Here is a 25564-nt window from a genome sequence, read left to right as displayed (position 1 = left end):
AAGAAAGCAAAGATATATATGTTCAACACTCATGAGAGAAAGCAAACAGGCACTTGCTGCTAAAAATCCCTTTCAGAAAACCCCAGGTAACGTTTTTCCTGTTTTTTGTTTTCTTTTTTCTAATTGGCTGAACAAAGAGAAATCCTTATTTTCAGTTTATTAAATGATGACTTTGTTGTCAAGTTGGGGAATACCCGTGAGGAAAGAAGAAGCACAAACAAACCCACTTTCACCACTTCTTAAGCATGTCACTTCAAACTCATTCTGCTTCTGCTTTAATACAGACTGGGATAAAGAATCTTGGAGAGCAGCTGTAGAGCCACATTTAACAGAACTTTAATAAAAAGCTAGTAATTTAAATGCAGTGCCATTGGGTATGTAGGCTTGAGGAACTTCTTTCTCCTCCTTTCAACTCCCAAAGGAAATGATCATACTCCCAGGATCTCCACCAAGTTTTCACTGGTATTTTTCAACACCACACAGGATATCTGTGCAGGCTGAAAGCCCCGCAGAGAAAGAGCCTGCCTCTCTCCCATGGAGGGAATGCCCTTGTGCACTCCCTCCTCATAATGGTTATAATGTTTCCCCTAGCATGAGTGTTTCATGTAAAATGTTTGTAATCTATTGGTCCTTGCCCCTTTGTACTGCCCCTGTGCCTTCAGATGATTCGTTAGTTGTTCTACCCCGACCCCTGGCTCTCCTATATCAAGCCTGCTCCCTCTGCCCCCTCGAGCCATTTCGTCCCTGGACCCTTCGAGAAGGAATAAATTCCGCCTTGGATCACCACACGTGGCTCCCGTCCCTCTCTCCACTGTCGGCAGAAGCGGGGCTCACACAAGAGAGCTGAAATCACTCTCCTCCCGAGAGCGGGAACGTGCCTGTAACCACCAGGACGTCTTTCTAACGATGCTTCTCTGGAAGGTCGCGGCACCAGCGCGCACCCCGTGCCCACCGGCTCCTTCCCGCCGGTGCCGCGCTGCTCCGCTGCTGCCATAGGTATCATATCCACCCTTACCAGCAGTGCATTTACAGGAGTTAATTAGCCATTAAGTCATGCCTCTTTTATACTGGTATAAATTCAACAGCAACATTTAAGACACAAAAGTGCTTTTACATTGATTGCATTGCATTGATTAATGCCTCACATAATGTTTTGCTTCCATTAACATTTTTATTGCTTTCTTTTTTTTTCCCAGAGTCTGCTTCAGACCACCTGCTGTGGTGTCTGAGAGCAGCCTTATCATTGCATCTAAGCCCCAAAGAGTAACAACAGCTGACTCAGACTGACAATAGCCACTACCACAGTGAAGCTGTGCCACGGGCAGGACAAGGATTTGGGATCTACTTGCCATGTACAGAAAGCTAAGCTCTCAGGACAGAAGAACTACTGTTTCCCAAGGATTCACCTTATCTTGTCATAAGAGGATCCCCTATTTGCCATACGTGTGCTGTATGTAGTATCCAAATCACTTTCTAGGACTGAAGTGAATAAATTAAAACTTGAAATGTAAATCAGAAGCTCCCATCTGTGCATGCAGATGTGGAGAGTCGTTGCCCTCTCTCCCTTCTGGCAGACCAAGACCACTATGCTTTCAAATGATAGTATAGACACTAAACTCTGTCTTGCCCTCTTCCAGGTATCTGACAAAGATTTTTTTGGAACAGCAACAAGCTGGAGGCGGGTGTTTTCTGCAGAAGCAGAGGAAGCTGACAGCACTGAATTTCTCACCTTTCTATACCTCCTCCCGAGGACAAACCATTCCCCAGTGAAATAACTGAAGTTGTTGCAAAGCCAAAAGATATTTTTCTGCTCTGAGTAACTTTCCACTTTGTTAAAATATAGGAGGAAAGCAGTTGGGGTATGGACAAAGTGACTATTAGATGCACCAGTACTCTACTGGTCCTACAGCAGCCTGTATGTGAAAAGGCACCTCCTCATCACTTGGCCTGTGAAGAAGTTAATCTGCTCCTCAGTAGAACCAATACAAGGATTAACTTGGAAAAGAGCTTCACCAAGCAAAGCTACAGCATGCTGAGTGAAAATCCTGCGCCCTCCTGTGCGTGCAGGGGTGAAATCTAATGCTCCCACAGCAAGGCTCAGCCAGCAGCATGAGCAGTGGGCACACTCGCCCAAAGCAGCCAATGGTGGGTTTAGCAGAGACCCCAGGGTGAGCTGAAGATCTGGCCTCACCCGAGGAGGTGAGGAGGCGGTGCAGGGTCTCTCTCAGCATCATCCTGCAGCTCACTCAACTTCCACAGCAAACCCTGGCTGGCAGAGCTGGGAAACATCACTGCCTGCTGTGGTGGCAGCCTGTAAGATGGAGGTGCTCACATTTACCTAGTTCACTAGAAGTGTTGTGAGGTTGAATTAAATGATGCTAGGAAAAAATGAGGGTACCTGGGAGTTGTACATGAGGACTAAGCCTGGACTGTCTTTACTTAGGAGACACAACCTAGATGGGAAGATGGATTCATCAGGGAATTAGGTAATTTTTTTCTCCAAATTTTAAAATAATATCAAACCTGCTACATCTGGCAAATTGTGAAATATTTTTCTAGCAGTATTTTCAATTTTTTTGTAAAAGAAATCACATTATATTGAACTTCAGCTCCTTCAAACTTGCTTTTGACAAGCCTTCTTTCAGAAAAAATAGCTGCACATTTTTTAACCACAGAAATTATGGATTGCATAGTCCTGTATAGGATGTCAGCATCCTGTAGTCCTCAGATTTCTTTTATTGTTAATTAGTGATCTAATTAACTAAATCCTTAGCCCACTTAAAACACTGTAACAGTAAAAATCCTCCATTCCTATGTCAATACCAAACTCCTTTAATAAACACAAGTGGAGATTTTCAATGAGAAATAGTAAGCAAAAACCAATCAAACAACCCCTTCCAACAGGGTTTACAATAGTTACATTAAAATAAATTGTGAAGTTTTGTACTTTTTTTACATTTTTTCTTCCAAAGAATAAAATGAAAACAAGAGAAATGCTATAAATACCATTTAAAGTAGAATTTAAATGAATTCATTTATAATTGGATAAAGAAATTTGTCCTTTTATTGCGTATGTCTTGAAAATTGGCCAGAAAGTCATCTGTGCATTTTACTTCTTGACAGTAATCACTTTCAATATTCTGTAAAGGTACCCAGGAGACAAGCAGAGATGTTTGGTAGTGAACAGTAAAACATAATCATTCTTCAGGAAGACAGCTAAAATGACTGATCTGTGACACCTCATATGTTCAAGTCAATTAAATATGATTAACAACTACCTGGGCTGATGTGTATTTTGTTCTTTTGGTACATGCACAGGGAAAAAGGAGTGTGGGCATTTACTCACCCTCCTCCTTCATATTCACGTGCAGATACATCATGGAGTACAAACATACGTTAGGAAAACGTTTTGAGGAGAGGGAAGGAAATGATGAAACCCAGGAAATGACAGAGGCTTTGCAAGTGTCCTGCTGCCTAAAGATCTGCTAAACTTTTACCAGGGGAAAAATAAAAAATATCTGGAATTTATATTCCCTTCCTGATGTTATAAAGGGCATCGTGCCAAAGTGGCAGTGAAGGTTTTGCCTACCTGAGCAGGTGGCGGTGGCTGTTGCATGAAGCCCTGGGGCGGTGGTGGTGGCTGCAGCACCTGCTGGGACACTGGTGGTCCAGAACCCGTGAAGCCTCCTGGGGGAAGCTGCTGGCTCGGGGAGGCCATGATGTAACCTGTCTGCTGGGCAGGCTGTTGCAGGATTGGCGAGGGGTACACGGGGCCAGAAGGCGACTCAGGGTTGTCTCCTGATGATTGACGACTTAAGCTCATCTGGTTAAACTGTGCGGCCATGTCATCTCGCTGTGGGGCAGAAGGCAGGAGGAGAGGATATAGACATGATGCCTGCAGCAGGCACATGAATTAGCAAAATAAAATAGGTTCAGAACGGGAGGAAAGAATCACTCAGCTCCAATCCTTGCCAAACTTTGCAAGGAGATCTACAAAAATGGGGGCAATTGAAATGAAAATGACTATAAATGCTTTGACAAAGACACCCAGACTGAAAAGTGAATGGCATCATTTGGCAAAAAAGCCAATTATTTTTCCTCTCCCCTGCCATCCTCACCTTTAATTCCAAAATGACAAGTGAAGTTTACAGTGTTCAAAAGAAGACATTTTAAATGTAAAGGGCATTAAAATAACATTATAGATACCTATATCCTCAAACACAGAATTTGCAGCCAAACACATGCTGGCAATTTCACCTATGTTTCAAATGGATCCCAAGAGGAATTCAGTAGGATTCAGCTGCAGATCTTTCCCTTGCTGGACTGCTTTGAAAATCCAAGATTGTAAACATGGAGAAAGTAAAAAAAAGTGCTAATCCTAATGTTGCTATTTCAAGGCATTGTTTTCTGTGTTGGAGAGAAACAAGTTCTATATTTGACTGAAGGGGGAAAGAAAAAAAATATCTGTGGTAGCTTTAAAATACCCTATAAAGTCAATGGACTTAAGTTTCATTACATGCTAGTAATAACAGAGGCATTCTGAACTGTGTCTGTTAGTTCTTGCAAAAATATTCATACTATTCAATGCTCTCAAGTTCATTCTGTGAAGGTCAAAGATTTACAAGTGTGGGTGTGGTTCTAGGCATCTTCATTTGTGCCCATATCCTAAGACTTTTAAATAATCAACATAAAAGTCCATTGTGTCCTAATATGCCGATTACAGATAGGAAATAAGCACTGTAAAAATGCTTTTTGCTCAGAACATCCATACTATTTTTTAAAAGAAGTCTTTTAATATTGTTAGCAGCCTTGTGGTATTTACTTTCCAAAATCATCCTGAACAATGCATTTGATGTCTGGAAACTTAAAAATGTGTTAAAATTGAAACAAAACAAAACAAAACAAAATAAAAAGTTTGCTTGTGGAAGCACTGCTGGTACTCACTCTCACATACAGAGACTCACCCTCACAACTGACAGCAGATGTAATGGATCAATGTTTTAAACAATACTGACAGATCATCACGTGGTGTACAGAAGTAAGGCTGTTAACTTTACCATCACCCTACATTCATATTCAGACACATGAGTTGTCTCTGTGACACTGTTCCTTTTAAAAGCTAGGATATTCATTAGCAGAATAGCAAATGACTGCAAATAGATTCTACAAGAAACTTCACTGAACCAGGAATGCCTCTAGATTTTCACAAAAGAGAAAAACATCTTCAAACATATATAATCTATATAGTGTTTGTATAATGTAATGTATACTGAAGATAGTAACTCAGCTGAAGTTGTGCTATTAAATTAACCAATAAAATTAATAGCCTTCGTGTGACTGTCACTAGGGCAACCTGGTATTCCTACTACAGACTTTAAAAGAGAAAAATTCATTGAGATATGCAACTTTTGTTCAGCATAGAATATTTATTTTCCTTTAAATGGTATCAATCACCTACTAGTCATTAGTAACGTTATTTTATCTGCAAGGATCCATTGAGCTTTGTTTCCATATCTTATTATAACTATGTGACATTGGGAAAAAAATAATCAATCATAAAGAAGATTACTAGAGCAAGAGAGAAAAACAACAGAAAAAAATCTCATAGTGCCTCTCTAAAATGTCAGCTTCATTTTAGAACAGTATAATCTTAGCCCTGTAAGCACCAAACCAGAATCAGACTCCAGAACACTCTATTTATTTTCATTATATACATGCATTGGTGCATTGTCATGAGGCACACCAATCCTTCTGCAGCTGGTTCACTGCTACTCTGCTTCCCAAGTCCTCTGATATCATCAAAGAATAAATCCAGGCAGTGGATTTAGTACATAGATAAAATAATATAAAATAAAAAACAATGATTTCTAAAGGTCTCTTATCCTGTCTTTGTGGACATGAAAGTGGGATAACCCAAATCTCAACTATTCAAGTTAGCAATTCACGGTCACTTGGTATTAAGCAAGAAGACATAAACTCCTACCAGCAGGCCCAACAAAATATTTTTCTGGAGGGTCTGCCAAGCAGGTAGAGAGCCTTGCTCTAACATCACCCTTCAGGCTAGGTAACCAGAATCAGTGGGAATGCTCATATAAAATGCCTGTTAGTACTAAAGCATAAAGGTTAACAGGTATTTAGACAGGGTTCTCATGTGGGACAACTGTTGCAGTGCTCCCCAGAGGCTCTTGGACACACATACTCACACCTCCAACTTCAAGGAAAGAAGAAGAAATAAGAAATCTTTAGTACCACAGAAAACTGCTGCGCTGGGGAGACTGGCAGGAGATGCTGGGGAGGATAAGAAACTGCTGGATATTGGACTGACTGAGAAGATGGCTGCACTGTCTGAACAGGCTGCAAAACAAGCAAAGGGAAAGACAATAAATTCCACCAGAGAAAGATAACAAGCACCACCACCACCACCACCTTTGTTATTGAGAACAAAGATCTCAAACACAGCTCTGAAAATACAGGTGACTCATCTCCAGCCTGAGTACAAGTGTATTGTGATTTTAGTCTTCATTTTAGCCTTATACCAAACAATTATTTATTACTGATATTTCTGTCTCTTTTCATGGATTTAATGGCTATTAGACTAAATATAGCCACAGCTATACCTTCTTACTTGTAATGTGAGGCAAAGCCAAATTATGATTCTACATTTAATTTACAAATATAAAAATGGAAAGCAGCATACTGTAAGTGTATATTTCAATTTCGCTGTTAGTGACTGATTTAACTCCAAGTATGTCATAGGCAAAGGAATAATTGATTGTAAAGCTGCTTTGGGAGAACACAAGAGTTAAAAAAAATGACAAAGAACAGGCTGTAAATTACCAACAGACAGGCCATCAGCTTTGAGAAGATGTTTATCTAAGCGTAGAAAACGGTTTTCCACAGCACTATTACCTTGGAATAGCTTTAGTATTCCTTTCATTTTAGCTTCTCATATAACGTCTTACAGACTTGGTACTATCTCTGTCTTCTAAAACTGGGAAGACTAGATCAAGAAGTAAGAGCCATAACCACATAACCATGTAAGTCCAAACCCAGTAAAACCAAAGCAACTTCACTGAATTCAAACACTGTATTTCTGTGTAACCTAGGATGAAGCTGTGCCAAATTATAAAGTTACACAAGAGAACCACAGTAGATCTTGGCTGCCCTGTGACTAAGCATTATACAGAATTCTTGCTAGGGTAGCTCCCTCTGCCTGCTCTACCCTGGGAGAACAGGCATGCAATCCACAAAATTAAGTTTGAACCAAACCCAAACCCTGCTGCCCATGCTCAGCCATGTCTGGCCATACGCCACAGCCAGCGCAGGGACCAGAGAGCCAACATGCCATTGCACTGTGCTCAGACAAAATTTCTCTTCCTGCTGTAGCTCCAGAACTTCTAGCTCAGAGCAGGGTCATGGCCAGAATATTGGTGCAGGCAGAAAACCACCAATCTGGAGCAAAAGTACTTGGAAAACATTCCATGGATTTGGCCCAATACAACTGAATATGAAAGGGTTTGTAGAGCTTTTGTTGCACTTTATTCTTTGACTCAAACCCATTGTTGTCAAAAGAGAAATGTCCCTGGATTTTTGGAGAGAATTACAGACTGCACTGATTCGAGAATGAATGCTTCAGCTTCCACTAATGGGTGACTTTTGCAGAATAATTTTATGCACCAACACACTTAACAGTATTTTGAAAATGAAATCATCCTTTAGATAAAAATGAAGATGTAATCTTCCCTCTCCATCTGTTTTATCCATATTGAAAAGAACAACCTGATATTTGGTCTAGCCATTCCTCCCTTCTTTCCTCTAGGTCATTCTTCATATCCCCAAGAGCTCCTCCTTTTTTCTAATGACACCACACCTACCTGTGTGACAAGATGACTTGCTATTTGCTGCTGTGGCTGTTGAACCTGCTGAGGTTGCTGGGGTGAAGGCTGCTGCTGAGACTGTCCCACCACCTGGCTCCTCATTGTCTGCTGGCCACTGGGAGGATTGTATATTGCCGGCGTTCCATCAGGATTTACAAATGGTTGACCTGAAATAAAACACCTGGCTCTTGCTGGAAACTTTTAAGAATAGACTGTTTTCTGTGTGAAAGTAAACAATTTTGCTTTAACTGATTGCTCTTTAGCCAACCTGCTACAAGAGTAAAGTGTTCATCACTCTCAATATCTCATTACCGTAATTACAGTATCAGACAGTTTTTATTTTTTTTCAGGCAAGATAGCAGATATTTGTTTCAGCAGTATGATTTTCCAAGGAATGGGTGGAAAGTTACCATGGCTATAAGATGATTCAGATGCTATGGTTACTTGAAATCATGCAATGATGAATCAATTAACATTAAAGTTGAACTTTGGAGCAAACACTGAAGGTAGAGAATGTTCCCTTACTCTTTCCTCTCATACAACAGCAGTCAAATGCACACAACTACTTCACAAGAATATAGTTTGTAGGAAAGAGGAGAAAAACAAACCCACACTTGTTACTAATTTACTTACACACTACATTCTAATAACACAGAGCTGTACTTTTGAGAGCTGTGCCTATGTATTTATAGGAGCTAGCACTCCAGTTTTCAAGGAAGCAACACCTAAGGTGTATTCAAGAATCTCTTCTATACAAATTTTGTTTTGAGTTCTACTAAGTTAATGAACCCATTTTGCTTCAGATAATTAAACTGAGGGAATTAACCCAAGCTGGGGGAAGTAACCTTGAAAAAACAATGTTTGTTTAAAATAATAAGTCTACCCAAGTAATTGTCTTGAAAACAAAAAAGGAATTCTACTTCTCAGTAGGAAAATAATTTCCATGAACTCAGTTCTCTTTTCACTTCCACCCTAAATCTGTAAACCAAAGGAATTATAAATTCTTCTGTGAGAAAAAGAAGAGCAATTTTAGCAATGATGTGATAACTTCTAAAGTAGGTAACTAAAGTATGAATATCTGAGATAAAAAGAGAGATCTGGCGGAGTTCAGGGACTTAGAACAATGGTGAAATAATGATTTGTATCCTACAAAGCATCTCTACCTGTTCCATCTATTCCTCAGCCTTCTAGTTTCTCCCTCCAATGAATCATGGTCAGGAATGCATGAAGAGCACTGGCTAAAGAACCTTGCCTTCTCTCTCTCTAAAGCAGCAAGTTTCTGCATGAACTCAACACCACATTCATGCTGACAAAGGTCAAGAGAGAGTGGAAAAGAAGCACAGGGCAGTTCTGTCTACTGATTTCCTGATTATTGCTGTGAACCTCCTGGGTGACTATGGCATGGAGTCCCAAGCTTTGGGAATCTCAAGCCCAGAAGTACTTAAGAAGACTGAGTGAGCAGAATAACATGTTCCCAAAGCCTGTGTCAGACGCTCAAAGGCAAGCTAATAAGGAGCATTTCCTGTAGCTTAATGAAAGATGACAGAATTGTATGTAAAAGATCCCAGCAACACTTTTAAAGATAAAAGAAGAGAAGACTTCTCATGAAGAAATCTTGAAATCGGAAGTGAAAAGGAGATATCAGAAGGTAACGGGGAAGACATTTCTAAGTCATGAACTGTGGCCCTGATAGAAGGGCGAAGATTTCAATGTCATTTCAAGGAGTGCAAATGAAAAGTAGATGCTTTTAAATTGTCAGAGGGGTTAAGGAAGAACATGTCAAGAAGAATCCATTAATGGGTAAAGCAGGCTGATGAAGTAAGTGAAATGGAGAGCTTAGCCACATAAATGGTTCTTTGCCAAAGCAAGTAAGAAGCTTGACTATTTGGGGAAGGAAAAGGGTAAAGCAAGGAGAGAAAATAAAGGAAACTGCAGATATGGAAAAGAAAGCATGGATTCCCGACATCTGGGAAGGATCAGACTTATAATCAGGGCAGGAAGAAATAGAAAGCATCTCTGGATGTCATTAGAGGCTTGCACAGTCAGTGACTATGTAGTGTGAAAGGTAGGAAAGATCTTTAAAGGACACAGTATTATGATAAAAAGAGAGAAAAAGACAGAAAGTAGCCACTCTGCAAGAGGAGAAGAAAGAGCTAAAGAATGGTATTACATAGGGAAAGAAAATCTATTCATTAAAAGAAACAAAGACCCTTTTCCCTTTTTTTTCAGCTGTCTTCTCTTCATCTGTTTCTGACAGCATCCATCACTTTGATAGTCAAAGAGCAATCTAAATCGCCTCCCCATGGAGCTTCTTTTGTAATGTTTCCCTAATAAGATGCAAAGATTCTGAGCCCTAAGAGTGACAATTTTGCAGCATGTATTTTGCTGCATGTGAAAAACATAGCAGATGCCAAAGTTAAGCCTGACTTCTAGCACAAGGTAGCAGCATGAAGCTAGGAATGAGACAAGAATTTCAGGTTTTTAAAGAATCTGCTCCCTCCAATACTTTATTATCTATATATTTACATGGGAGCCACAGAAACAAAAGACAAGGTTTGAAAGAAACACAAAATAATAAGTACAGAAAAATACTTGCTCCCTGAATGTTAAACAGACAAACATGCATGGGTTTCCCAATGATGCATCTGCTAACAGAGGCACACAGGGAGGGAAGGCGCCCTGGTCTAGTGACAGTATTGAAAGGCATTATACCTCTAGCAGAAAAAAAAGACTCCCTATGTACCAGCAAAATATTAACTAGCTGCTGCAATTTGCTAAATTGACAAGACAGATGTAGGAGATGTTCCTCTTACATGGCTCTTCTGGCTTTCAAGTGTGGTGAGCTCCAGTGTCTGTCCTTGCCAGGAACAAGCCTGGCAAGGAACAAGCAATACCTCTCAGCTGTTTGTGGGCTCCAGGTAGCATAAATTCCTTTCATTTGTTTCTCAGTCCTGTCACCTGAATTATAGTTGATTCCTGCCTAGGCCTGATGAGTTTTGCATGGAAATGGACCATATAGTGGAACACAAAATGTAGTCTTCTATATTGACCAAGAAATTTCAGTGTTGCAGACAGAACTGTCATCTACCAGAACTGAAATGAACAGATGATTATAAGGATGGATCTTTTCCTTGCTGACATTATTAGCCTCTCATGTCAATAATGCATGAGCTTGGAAAAAAGTACACTTAAAGAGCAAAGGCTCTAGAAGAGTAAAAGCTTGTGCAAGTTACTAAGTCATCTCTCTGGACAGAACTCATCAAACTTGCCGAATCTAAACAAACAGTAACTCCTCCTTGATTTTAAATATGCTGACACATATTGATCAGCCCCAGACACTACCATCTATAAATACTTGTGGTAAGATTGGCTTAAGAGTTTACCAAGGCTATATGTTTCTTAAATGCTGCAACTTTCTTGACTGAAGTATGACCAAAAAAATACTCTTAGTAGTGGACACACAAATAACCTTTAAGCATTTCCACCAAAATAGTGGAACACATGGATGCAATCCACATAAAATACAAATTATAAACAAAAATCCCCAAAGAAAAAGCTCCTGAATGTTCTTTTAAGGACTTCGAAAAAAATATTTTGGAGTTTAACCCTCATCTCCCACTACAGACTTTCTTGTTTTAAACCCAGCATAACTAAGCTAAGCTTGACAGCACAACTAGTCATGGTCACTGGAATAGTCCAAATAACCAAAGAAGCACCACAGTCTCAAACTCCCTGAACATTCTTAACACTGATAGTACAATACAGTGGGGAGTAACAACATAACATGATCCAGACCAAGGAGGTAACAAATTACCTTAAGCTTTCATCAAGCACTCAAGTTCAAACTGGAGAGTTTCTGAAGTGCCCATGGCACTTGCATGCTTGCAAGCGCCTCATTTATGAGCTGCAGTGATGAAAACTATCAGAAATTTAAGAATTACATCTTTCTCTTATCACAAACTTCACAATTTAAATACAATTGCTAATCATATAGCTCACATAAAATTAATTATGAAGCACAAATTCAAATGTAGCCTTTAAGCCTTTTGAAATTCTGCTGTTAAGCACAATCTTGAAGAATGTGATGTTATATTTTGGTTGCACCATATCTCATCATGTTTCATATACAAGAGCATCTGTCCTTATTGATGCTAATGGGAACTTAGAGAATTCCCTTAGAGCCAGGAAGCACCAGGACTGCTGAATGATGGATATCCTGTCTGGGATAGAGCAAAAGTGTCTTGTATCACTTCCCACCAGCTATGCCACAACAACCTCAGAAATCGAATCTAGCTTTGCCGGCATATTTAAAAACAACAATTTGCCAAGTATCATTTCAATGTATATTTGCGCATAAAGCACCTCCCGAAAAATATATCTAGAAACAAGAAATTTGCCGATTCACCAGCTGGCATCAGAAACACCAAAGGGCAGAATCAGGCGGGAGGGAATTGTACTGACCTGTGTGTGGGCTGAGAAGGATACTGCCAGGCGGTATCCCTGCAGCTTCAAGTGGAAGAATTATATAGCTGGTGTTGCTGGGGGCCACCTGGCCACTCATCCCATTCTCTGCGTAGGACACACTGCCTGAAGAATTGGCCATTACCCCAGGGATGAGAGATGCACTTTGAAGAGGCTGATGTATTCGTGACAGTGATCCTGAGGAGCCAGCACTACTGGAAGACTCTGAGCCTAACAGGGAAACACAACCACAGCAGGAAGTGGGGTCACAAGGGATGCCAGCTCCCATCAGATAGGGCACACACACATAGACAGCCTTCATAGACTGCAAAGGCGTGCACCACTCCATGCCCAGCTAGTAGAAGCAGGATTTTCATTCCCTACTGAACCCAGCACCTGGTGGTAATTTTTACAATCCAAAAGCCCACTTTCCTCATGCAACATCAGCTTCCCACAGCCCGTAAATAGATTTACCAACGAGGAACACAAAATTCTTCAGCATGTATTGATAATGACAAGATATCAGTTCATAAGGTATAAAAACTAAATATAGTGTTTATAAATGAAAAAAAAAAAAAGCAAAACTAACAAAAACATAACACAAAAAACCCACCAAATATTCTCTGTAAGTAAAAAGCAACAGTAACTGAGTTATCAGTCTAGCCACAAGGTAGCTGTACAATATCCACATTAATTTAAAGTGATTTAAGATGCTACCTAAGACTTTTGCCACTTTTGTTTTTCAGCACCAAACCTATTAAAATTGATCAATCAAGATAAATCAACTGTGCCAAAGCAATTTGTGTTGGAAGAATGGGAAGACATATTATTTTAATCCTTAAATATAATTTTCAAACCTCTGAGAATAGATTGAATAGATTTTAATTTGCTTCACATAAAAAGGACAAGAATCTCTAAGAGCATCAGGCTCAGGTGATCCGCTTCCTTAAAGCAGGATGGTATGGATGCTTGCTCCACAGAGTAAAGTATGTTTTAATTGCACCTTCTTTCATTTTACTTGAGTGCATTGTCTATGCATCTAAACTTCACAGTGTGCATCTGCAGGTATAGACTAAAAGCAAGGACAGAATTCAGACTTCAGTTTAGCAAACCTCTTTGAGGCAAATGATATCCTTTCAGATATGGGATACTGTAGGTGGACCCTATAGTAGACTGCTTAGAGCCTTGAATTCATTTTCAATCAAATGCATTTGAAATTCATTTATTTTCTCATATTTAGAGAAATTAGAGCAGAAGAGGTTTCTTCTGAAGAAATCACATCAGCATCCTGTTACTTAACACAGGACTTTTCCACAGATTACTGCAGGTTGCTGTGTAACATTTTTTATCCATCTTCTTCAAACTTAGTATTCATATAGCAACCACTACAGACACAGTCCTCTCTATGAGCTGTGCACTATTTTCCATCAGTTGGACCCTACATATTCTTCTCCAGTATCTAATCAAAAAGTAATAGATATTTCCAAACAATAGTTTAGTTTCATTAAGTACATTTCAAAGTTGTATTAGTTGCTGTATTTTTCCTCTCCCTGTAGACTGAGGTTAGAAATTTAGAAATATTATTCCTGAAGAAATGGTCTTATTTATTAGATAATTTCAGATTCCTGTGTTTTTACAAGTTGCAGAGTTATTCCTGGAGGTCATCCAAATCACGCTGCAAGTAGTATTTGGCATCTTCCTTGCAATTGTAAATGTAACGGCTGGAGTTCCATTTTCCTTCCACATCAGTTATAAGGTCCTTTGCTGTATTTCCCTGGCCTTTCTGCATGCACTTCATGTTGTTTCTTTGAGTTCTTGCTTTACTTTCTCCTCGTTTCCTTCACTTTTAAATTCAACAGGTCAGAAAGCTACCTGGAGATGGTAGTGGTGATGAGATTTCTTAAAGCTCCCATTATTTCTAAGCATGTGAGTAGTATCAAGCCTGAGTTCAGACTCTCTCCACTTTCTGTGCTATTCCAACAAAACTCTATTAGCACAAAAGAAGATTGCAGCTGTGACATTAAATTGTTTTGGTTTTTCTGTCTGCTATTTTTATGGCAGAATTATGTATTGATCTACACTAGCTTCTGAATGATAAAAGCCATCAGACTGACATTAATTTAGGTGCACTCATCACATGGAAGCAGTGGAAAATACTTTGAGGCTATCACCACACATTGGTCAAACTCATAGCTTTGAGATGTCTGCCTTAAAAAACCTGAGATCTGCTCTCCCATGTCAGTAGATCAAGTCAGTGATTTTGAAATAAGACAAACAAGTCACAAAACCATAAAGAGAATTTTTTAAATTTAAAAATAAAAAAAAAATCCAGAAATTACTGCTGTACCAATTTTACCCCCATTTATAGTGTGTAAGAATGATCTACTTTATTTAATTCTGTTATTATAACTTATTTTCCATCCTTTTAAGCCAAGTAAATTCCAACACTAATGTTTGGAAATTAACACCAATTAATCTTGTCTTTGTAGCTCTGATTACCTGTTTTCATTCTGCCCAAATCTGAAACAGGAAATCACTTTATAATGAATTCAGTACTGTAGAAAAGGGGAAAAAAATAAACTAACTGACTTTATTCAGATTCATATTAAAAGATGTCTTGCTGAAGACTTCTGAAAGGAACTTGGTCTAAACGAGATTTTTGCCCCCACTACACAGTCTAAGCTCTTTTCTCCAATATGTAATGATGGATACTTCTTCTAGATTATTCTATTATTTTCTTGCTGCTTCAGTTGAGCTAATAATAACCTTCACATTCTCATGACTTTCCATTAATATATTTTTTAAGTATTCTGAGGGATACAGAAATTCAAAGAGCTGTAAAGAAAAAGAGACAGAAAAAACACCAAAAATGCTTAATAACTTAGAGGGTTTGCAGAGGGAGAGCACGGAAGTACCATTAATTTTCCAATATTCTAAGCATTAGTGAGTGATGCAACATGTCCTGCTCTATTTTCCTTGGATCAGCATTCAGTATCTGATGACTTTGAACATCTCTGCTCATCTCACCTTTCAAGTCCAAGGCAAATTTCTCCTTTCTTATCAACTTATACACTCACAAGATTTATCCACTGCCACTGCTTACTCTAGACCATCATTTTCAGGAACAATAGAATGCTGGAAGTATTTTTGTCTTGGATATAGGTTCTTGGATTAGAAATATTTATTTTCTACTTCTGTAAGTCACTTGCCTTTCTCTATGCAACACCATATTTAGCGATTTTTTAATGAAAATGGCATGTGCTCATATGAACATGATTATTTCTCTCAAAGCTGCACTTCTAAAAATAAAACTGATGTTTCAGCACAGTCGGTGGGAAGATTATGACTGGAAGCAGTTGGCTCGTGACCTGCTGCCCTATATCAATATTCTGATCCTTTTTGCTGGACTTAAAGGATTCATCAGGGTAATGCCTGATTCAAGTAAACTATAAAGAAGGAGAAATCCAGTTCCAAAACTCAGAGAAAAGATATCATATACAGGACACTTTATTAAAAAAAAAACCAAAACCTAAACAACAAAACAGCAAAGGAAGGTTAATGTATTAAAAATGCCTGCAGTAACATATTGAAATGCCTTTCCCAACAGGAGTAGCAATGAGCACCTAACAGGAGAGACTGTGTCTCTGATTACTTGGAGCCCTGACAAGGAAGCTAATGATCCCTACAGCTCTGTATTAACACAGCTAATACTCTATGCAGACAGCATTTTGCAACTAAGGAGGAAAGAAATATACTCTGACAGATGTGCATTCCAATGAATGGAAAATGCATTAAGAGAAGCTAAAGGTGCAATAGTTTAAACTTTTAAGCCTCCCAACAATTATTTAACTAGATACGTAGATACACATAGAACATCTCTTTGAAATACATCTTCCCTCATGATAAAACCTGTTGCAATGTATCAGTGACTATAACATGGTAGGTGATATGCTAGATTTTCTCTTTTTGGGTGTTGAGACTGAACATGTGCATCATTGTGCCCCTACAGGGACAACTATTCCACTTTCCATGCTTAGGTATGGAAACTCTGGAAATTTTACTGTATTTCTAGAAAGCTAAACAAACCAACATTTTGTATGATGTCCTAAGTAGTAGGAATGCAATCTGATTGAAATTTGTTAAATTATTAATTCCCCATTTCATATTGAATTATAGCTTAGAACATCTCTTTGTTCTTACTCAACAACAGAATAACGGAGAAGGAAATTTTATTTGCAGTGTACAATCTGTGCTTTTCAGTAGAACAGGGTTTTCTAAATGATCAACAGGTGCATAAAAATAACCATCAGAACCAATAAGATAACATGTAATGGGTTTCAAACAGCCCCTTTTGTGAAGTTTGCAAAAATGAAGTAACATAATTCCTCTGCTAAACTCCAATTCCTGTGAAGTTGAATGCAATAAAGTCTAAGACTAATTGACACCACTGGACTGTACTGCAGAGAACAGTATGTTCTGTGATCTCTCTGTGAGCCTATGGGGCAGTTAACATCTTTCTGTGCTTTAGTTCCTGCTTGTTTGGTATGCACCATTAATTACTGATTTATCACAGGTTAGGGGCAGAACATTTAATTTTGGCAATGATATAAAAATGATCCAGAAAGGCTACAACGTTAATGTTACATTACTATAATATACCCTGTTGAAGGCAGCGGTAAGCCTTCTGCAAAAATCCTGAAAATTTTAATACTCCTATGCTCAGGAAGAGTGTTTAACAATGCTTCTGGATAACTGCCATATATATAGAGAATAATTTTCACATTTAAAGATACCATAAATATTTTCCATCATTTAGCCACTGAAGAACATTTTGACCAACTAATGATTTCACACTGATTTAATACAGATTACAATGATACAAATGCAAGACAAAAATATTTTAGATTTATTACTGTGAACCATAAAGTTCTTCAGAGAAAAGTCTTTCTGTAGGAGAACTGGGACAGAATTGGTGCCTAGCAGACTGCCATGCTACCAGGACAGCATGCCTATCGTGGGTAGCAACACCTCTGCAATTCTACTTCAACTACTGTAGTGAATGCAAGAAAAAAAAAATCAGAATCACCCAAAATAAAACAATGATCAACCTTTAAATGTCTACTGAACTACAGAACACCAGGACTGCCTATGACAAGAGTAGAAAGTGATGAAAATAGTATGCAAAACATGCACAATCAAGTATCACTTGGTACCTCATGCATCTTCGAAAATGCAAATAGCACATGGGGTCTTTGACTACTGCATGAATGCATTTAGCATTTTTTTGGTAAAGGGAGAACACTTTATCAAGACATATTTTCCCATTGCTTTTTGAATTGTTATTGTTAGCTGCTTTAATGCCATTCAATAGCATTTTAGAGAAGGATAGAAATAGTGATTAGGATAGTAGTTCTTATGACTTTTCCAGGCTGACTGAGTTTCTGTCCTGGCTTTGAAGGTGTCTGTTTCGACATGCAGTCTTGCTCTTCTTCCCCACTTCTTCCTTTTATCTTGTTTCTCTTTTACTCTTTCTGTGCCTCGGCTATCTTTCCAGTTTAAATGCATTCCTTACAAAAGCATTTTAAAAAGACCGTGGAATTTCAATATAACTAATGTATTAAGAATGTATTATAGGAGCTTTCATTTGAAAGCAATTTGGGCTTTGGTGCCTACAGGGTGCAGATTCATTTACAAGTATTGGCATGCCTCACAAGTCTCTTCCTTAATACTTTTCCTGGGTGCATCCTTTTTACTATGCTTGATTTTAACACTAAAATGGCTTCTTAAAAATATTGCCCTTGCAATTAGATGTCTCCTCCAAACTGGACTTCCCTGACACCATTTTAAATGCTCTGCACCTCTGCAACACAATGCTGCAGAGAAATATATTTACCCGCACTCTACTTCAGATAGAATGATACAAAAAAAAAGTAGAGCAGAAGCCTGTGCCTCCTCCTTAATTCTTGCACATCAAATTCAGTTCTGATGCTACAGACATATTCATGGGAGGCAAAGAAATCTGGAAGTGAAACCATACTTCAAGCCCCACTGTATAGCCTATTCAGTCTATATTCAAATAAAAAATAGGTAAGAATGTAGTTTCAAAACTACATACACACTGAAATTGCACCTTGCATTCCCTGGGGGAGATCCCATAGGCAGACAGAACACAGAATAGAGAGGATTCTGTCATCTCTCCACCTGCCTGAACATAGAGATGAAGGCACAGGGGGCAATGGCAACAAGTTCCTGCCCATCACAGCAGGTAGGTCTCCTGTGTGATTATCTCACTGTCTCAGGTGCCCTGGGATAACAGATGTGAGGTTCTGCAAGTGGAAACAAACACCAGCAAGGATGGCGGTTCACTTGGCTGGAGGTTAATTCAGACTGCTCCCTGCATCAAAATTGCTTCCACAAAGAAAAAAGGATGGGTCATGGGTGACTTGCTTCTTAAGGGAACAGTAGGCCCAACAGGCTGATTAGACTCACTTCTTGGGGCTGTCTGCTGTGTCCTTGGTGCCTGAGTTAAAGATGTGGAAACTTTTTACCCTGATACAGCTCTCAGATCATTATCCACTGCTGATTTTTCAGGTAGGCAGCAATGAAGTCCCAAAAAGAAGTCCATGGGCAATCAAGAGACTTCAAGGCATTGGGATGATTGGTTAAGGGATCAGGAGAAAAAGCAGTGTTCTCCTCTGCCCTTCCAGCTGCAGGGACTCATGAAGAAAGAGCCAGCAGATTAAGAACAGACTCTGAGCCTGGTGTCATTGACAGCATTTTTGGGGTTTTAACCACGCGTTAGTTTATAGAACACCAAACCTGCTGGTGGCAGACAGGGTGCACCTGTCTCAAAGAGGGAAAATTATCTTTGCAGAGGAGTTATCAGGTCTTTAAACTAGATTTGAAAAGTGAAAAGGATGTAATGCAGCATGCCAGTGCTTAAGGGATGGTGTGCTAGTGAGGTTCTTTGGTCCTACATCCCAGTAGAGGCAGGGGATGCAGATGCATGTGGCAGTGAAGACAAAAAGGTTACTAATGTGTTAGAAATGACAGAAGTGCCTGAGAATAATCAGTAGGAATTACAGCATCTTCCCACAAAAAAGGGGCAGGATCAATAACTCAGTTTAAGGGCACCTACACCAATGCACACAGAATGGGTAACAAAACAGGAGGAGCTGGAAGTAAACTGCATGGCAGGATAGTTGTGACACAGTTACCATCACATGGTGGAAACATGGTGGGATGACTCCCACAAGTGGAGTGCTGCAGTGGATGGCTGGAAATGCCTCTGAAGGCATACACAAAGAAGGATAGATGGTGGGATATGCCTTGTATATTAGTGTTTTGATTGTCTAGAGCTTGACAATGGTGATGAAAGGGTTGTGTGTTTATGTGTAGAAATCAGAGAAAATGGTGGGAGTTTGCTATAGACCACCCAAGCAAGATGAAGAAGCAGATGCAATATTCTATAAGGAGATGGGAGGTCTCACAATCACTGGGCCTTGTTCTTGTACGTGACTCTGACTTAACTGTTGGAAATACAACACTGCAGTGAGGAAACAGTCTAAGAGGTTCCTGGAGTGTGTGGAAGATAACTTCCAGGCACTGCTGGTGAGGAACTCAGCTAGGGAAGGTACCGCACTTGGCCTGTTCTTTGAACAGAGAAGGACTTGTGGATGATGTGATTGTTAGAGGTTTTATTGGACACAGTGATCACAAAAAGACAGTTTTTAACTCTCAGAGAAGTAGGGAGAGGGGTTTGCAGTCTGGCTACCTTGGACTTTCAGAGGGAGATTTTGGGCTTGGGAGGCAGTCCTGAAGGAAAAAGGGGTCCAGGAAGGCTGGACATTCTGCAAGAAGGAAATCTTAAAGGCACAGGAGCAGGTTGTAACCATGTGCTAAAAGACAAGCTAGCATGGAACACAGCCATCCTGTCTCAGGGTTAAAAAAAAAAGGTTAAGCAGGGAAAAAATTAGAAAGGCCAAATCTCAACTAATCTGACTACTGCTGTAAAAGATAACAAACATTTTTTTATAAACACATTAGCAAGAAAAGGAAGGCTAAATATGATCTGCATCCTTTATCTGCTGGAGGGGGAAACAGTCACAAAGGTTGAGAAAATGACTGAGGTACTTAATGCCTTCTTTGCCTCAGTCTATAATATCCAGACCTGTTCTCTGGGTACCCAGTCCCCAGAGCCAGAAGACAGAGATAGGGAGCAGAACAAGGCCCCCATAATCCAAGGACAAAGTTAGTGATATGCTACATCACTTAGACACACAGATCTAGGAGATGGGATCCACCCAAGGGTTCTAAGGGAGAGGGTGGAAGTGCTCACTGATACACTTTTCATCATCTTATCAGCTACCCCAATGGGATGTCCCAGTTGAGTGGAAGCTAGCAAATGTGACACTCACCCACAAGAAAAGCTGGAAAAAGGATCTGGGAACTAAAGGCCCGTCAGTCTGACTTGGGTGTGAGAAAACTTATGGAGCAGATCACCTTCAGTACCATTATGTGGCACGTACAGGACAACCAGGAAAAGCACCCAGCCAACACGAGTTTATGAAAGGCAGGTCCTACTTAACCAACCCAAGCTCCTATGACAAGGTGACCCACTTAGAGGATGAGGGAAAGGCTATGGATGTTGTCTACCCAGACTTCAGGAAAGCTGTTTTTCAACACTGTTTTTCACAACATGCGCCTGTAAAATCTAGCTACTCATCACCCAGATGGGTGTACAGTTCATCTTGGCTGATGGCCAGGCCCAGAGTAGGGGTGAATGGAGTTACACATAATTGGAAGCTGTCACAAGTGGTGTTCCCTAGGGCCAATCCTGTTTAATGATCTGGAAAAGGGGATCAAATGCATCTTCAAGAAGTTTGCAGATGATACCAAGCTGGGAGGGAGTGTTAATCTGCTGGAGGGTAAAAAGGCTTTACAAAGGGATCTGGACAAGCTGGAACAATGGGTTGAGGCTAATTTTGTCATACAATGAGACAAAGTGCCAGATCACGCCCTTGTGTCATAACAACCCCATGTAGTGCTATAGGCTTGGGAAAGAATGGCCAGTGGAAAAGGACCTGAGGGTGCTGGCCATCAGCCAGCTGGATATAAGCCAGCATAGGGGTCAAGCAGGCCAGTGGCATCCTGGCCTGTATCAGCAATAGTGTGACCAGCAGGACCAGAGCAGTGATTGTTCCCCTGTACTTGGCACTGGTGAAGCCACACCTTGAATCCTGTGTCCATTTCTGGATCTCTCAATACAGGGAAGACACTGAGGTTCTTGGAGCATGTCCAGAGAAGGGCAGTGGAGCTGGTGATGGGTCTGGAGCACAAGTCTGATCAGGAGTGGCTGAGAGAACTGGCTCAGAGTTCTTTTTGCTCTCTGCAACTACCTTAAAGGAGGTTGTAGCAAGGTGGGGGTCATTCTCTTCTTCCATGGAACAAGTGACAGGATGAGAGGTAATGGCCTCAAGTTTCATGAGGGAAGGTTTAAGCTGAATACCAGAAAAAACCCACTTCTTCACTGAAATTATTGTCAAGCATTGTAACACTGCCCAGGGAAGTGGCTGAGTCACCATCCCTGAAGGTATTTAAAAAAACGTAAATTGTGACCCTTGGAAGCATGGTTTAGGGGTGCACTTGACCATGTTATTTTAATGGTTGGATTTCATGACCTCAAAGGTCTTTTCAACTCAAGTGACTTTATGATTGTCTAAAATTTTAAACTATGTTCAACATCCAGAGATCTAAAATGTAATTACTATGTCAATGGTTTTATTTATTTATTCTGAAAATTCCATTTCCCAGAATCCTGAACCACACAAAAGCTACTGTAAAATTTGGGGAATAGGAGTGAAATCTGACCAACTCGGGTTTGATAGACTGGGTGTAAATTTAGTACCATCCATAAAACACTCTCAAGCTGAAAGTGCACTAAGTGCTACGTATTGATTACCATTTGTCCTGTACTATAGGTATCAAATGAACCAATCTGATGGAATCATCTGATGGCCTCATTATTTATTATACACTTTCAACCTGAAGTATAATAGAATACCTAAATGGCATAGCTGGAAATTACTTAGATCCAGACACTGTGACTCACTCACGTTTTTGTACTTGTAAAGTTAATGCAAATAAATGCAGAATTCCCATCAGATTCATAGTCTGTTTAAAGGATGCTTTTGTTTAATGGGAACTAAACAAGAAAATGGAGAGATTGTGGGACCTCTGTGAATCCACGATGTCTGCCTGCTTCCACCACACCCTCAACTGCCACCACCAAGGCAAAGGCTGTACTCCAAAATACAGATGGTGTGCACTTTATCAATGACAAAAAAATGTTCTTGGATTTCTCCTCAGATATCTGACATTTAATTATTCACAACTCAAAAATATTAAGATTAATAAAAAGGTAAAATTTGTGCTTTCTCTGAAAGGAGTACCACTTTGTCAGGCTGCAAGTGCAGATGGTGTTCAAATAGTGTGTGCATATACTGTACTCCAGGGAAAACCTGCCTCTCCTATGATTTTCAAACCTCATGCACTGCATTTTTCTCTTGATTCCTAAAAACTCAGGAGCAGGTGCCCACATACTAGCATCCACAGAGGGACATACACACCTCCTGTGCACAGGAAACACAATTGTTTATGTATTTTGCTGTCTAGTCCAACCCTGAGGGTCAAACTAACTGGTCTCTGAAGGTCCCTTCCAACCTGTCTTGGTTTAATTTTGACCTTCCTGGCCAACGCACCAAATTAATGTCTTTGGTTTGAGTTGCCAATTTAAATAAACTTATTTTTTTCTGTTGTGAGACAGAACCAGGAGCAAAAGAGCAAGGCAGGCCTAAAACTTGAGAGAGAGAGAAAAAAATTCAGAATAAGATTTTTCAGATCACTCCTTCCCTCCCTCTCCCAATCTTCATAACAACAAAACAAACATATAACAAATACTTCGGTCAGTCCCCAAATTTAGTCTTTCTCAGTTCACCTCTGGAGAGAGAAGCCTCTTCTCGTTGAAGTTGTAGGGATTTTTCCCACAAGAAGGAAAAAGACAGTTCTCTTGTGGTTTTGTCTTTCACGATTTGCATCCGCACGGGAACCTGCAACCGTGATGCTCCTCCCAACTCTACAGCTGTCCCAAAGCTGTAGATGTGGGCCATGTCTGTCTCATGGGGTATTACTTTTAAGAATGAAACGTTTGACAGCAAAGATTCTCTCTGTCTCCTTTCTCTCTGCTCAGGCTTGATCTTCAGAAAACCGAAATCCCCTTCTTTCAGGGCAGAAATTCTTAACACAGGTGCTTTTTAGTAAAATCATCTATTAAATGGAACATTTCCATCCCCCCATGTCTCTTTCCATGGTTTATAGGAATATTCAGTACATCACTTCATCCCTACAATTTTACAAAAAGATTTTCAGCCATTTCAGCATCTTCTCATTCTCCTTCCATCTTAAAAACTTAGCTCTTACGTCACTGACTTCAGAAATCTTCTTATTCCCTTTCATATTCAAAGGAAAGGCTGGAGGCTTTGCAAATCTCATCTGAACACTAAAGAGTTAAAGTTTAACACAACTACAAGAGTTGGGCCAGGCTCAGGCCGCGCTGGGGGGGCAGCTGAGGTGTCAATCAGCCTTTCTGGGGCTGGGCTGCAGCCCCACACTGCTCATGGCCACCCGGGCAGGCCCGGCCCATCCGGCAGCAGCAAGAATCGGCCTCCCCCCACGCCAGAGCCGCCGGCCCGTGGAGGAGGAAGCCGTGAAGGTCTTATCACAGAACCTTTTCTCCCTCCGGCCATCGGGTCCCCTCGTTGGCAAACGGGGCCCAAGCGGCCTCCCGAGCCTCCCCCCTCGCATGGGGGAGGGGGAAGCTCGCTTGGTGTTACCTGCTCAGCCGCCGGAAAGACCAAGAGCCTCAGTTCAGGATTACCTCCTTCAAAATGTGTGTTCACGGAGCGAACTAACTTTCTCTAATTGGCTGTTGCAGGTATCCCAACCCCCACAGAGGAAATTCCCTTAGGAAGAACCTCTTCTGAGTTTCTTCTTCCTAAGTCAACCTATCACACAACCCAAACCATTCTGTGACAGACCACATTCAGATGAGCACCAGCACAGCCATTTATCATCGCACAACAAGAAGCACTGTGAACCCAATACAGTACTAGCTACCTGTTTTAAACAGCTTGCCGGTACTTCTGTTACTTGATGAGCTATCTCCTCTTGTCAGGACGGTTATCCCACCAAAACTGGCTGTCTTTGTTATGGCTGGCTTCAAATTTCGATTTGAGTTGTCCGAGTCTGTGCTGCTCCATGGCCTCTGGTGGTCTGTCCACTTCAATTCGTTCTCTGTACTGCTCTGTCGACTGCCAGATGTCTTCCCAATGCTGTCCCTGTTATCCCTACAGATATCATGAAACAAGGATTTATACACAAATAAAACCATGTCAAGGCAGAGTCCATCTTTAGGTACCCTGCAGCAACCTTTATAAGGGAAATACTCTGCCTTTATAAAAGCAGGTCTGAAATGGGATTTGATCTCCATACTTATCTTTCTTCAGCACGTAATCACTTCTATACCCGTTTTACATGCACAGCACTTACCACCCTCCCCTTTTGGATATCTTCTCAGAGCACTTTACAAGAGGGGGCTGACACAGCAGTATTATGCAGCACTGATAGAGCATTTCTGTTGTTCATTGATTGTTCTCTTCCTTCAGCAAGCCCCTCACCACGTCTCACTTTGCTGTCCATCCCCTGTGATGTTTTTCTCACCAACTTCACCTGCACTCTGCCTTTGTCTTCACATCCTTATTTCTATAGCAGCTTGCACCCAGTGATTATCAGCTTTGTAAGCTCATCCAAAGCCTTGCCTAAATATGCGTCCTCTCAGTGTGATCCCAATCTCTTCACTGCTAATGCTTTACTTAGAGACCCACAAGTCAGTTTATTTTGTTTCCTCTCTGCATAGAATAATCATGAAATTCTCTGGGTAGAGGCTGCCTATCCTTGAACAGTTGCAGAGTACCCAGTGTACTGTCAGTAATAACATAGTAAATTCTGTGATCAGAATTTGGAGAAGAATTTGGCTTGTTTATGGTACACTAATTACATTGTACTGCTAAAGTGACAAAACCAAAATACCTTCCACGGCTTAGTGCACTGTGATTGTTATCCCAAGTGATGCTCATAACACTGTATTTGGAAGGATTTCAAAAGACATT

General features: G+C 40.3%; 1 protein-coding gene across 50 annotated transcripts in view; it reads right to left on the bottom strand.

The window, feature by feature from the left end:
* ARPP21 (cAMP regulated phosphoprotein 21) overlaps positions 1-25564 on the bottom strand; it is a 141914-nt gene that overhangs the window by 40823 nt on the left and 75527 nt on the right. For 28 of the 50 annotated variants that reach the window (XR_015804433.1, XR_015804437.1, XM_088166766.1 and 25 more), the window contains 5 exons: positions 24510-24742; positions 12339-12569; positions 7875-8044; positions 6250-6354; positions 3590-3853 (listed from right to left, as the gene is read on the bottom strand). Coding sequence is in view for 48 of the 50 variants with exons in the window: in XM_088166766.1 (XP_088022892.1) it covers positions 3590-3853; positions 6250-6354; positions 7875-8044; positions 12339-12569; positions 24510-24742 (1003 nt within the window). In the remaining 2 variants the exon portion in view is untranslated. The remainder of the gene's footprint in view (positions 1-3589; positions 3854-6249; positions 6355-7874; positions 8045-12338; positions 12570-24509; positions 24743-25564) is intronic. The other 22 variants (XM_088166835.1, XM_088166957.1, XM_088166854.1 and 19 more) reach the window with 1 other exon arrangement.

Source organism: Sturnus vulgaris, chromosome 1 (genome assembly GCF_052056855.1).
Source record: "Sturnus vulgaris isolate bStuVul1 chromosome 1, bStuVul1.hap1, whole genome shotgun sequence".
NCBI classification, from domain to species: Eukaryota; Metazoa; Chordata; class Aves; order Passeriformes; family Sturnidae; genus Sturnus; species Sturnus vulgaris.
This window is presented reverse-complemented; position numbering and strand designations above follow the sequence as displayed.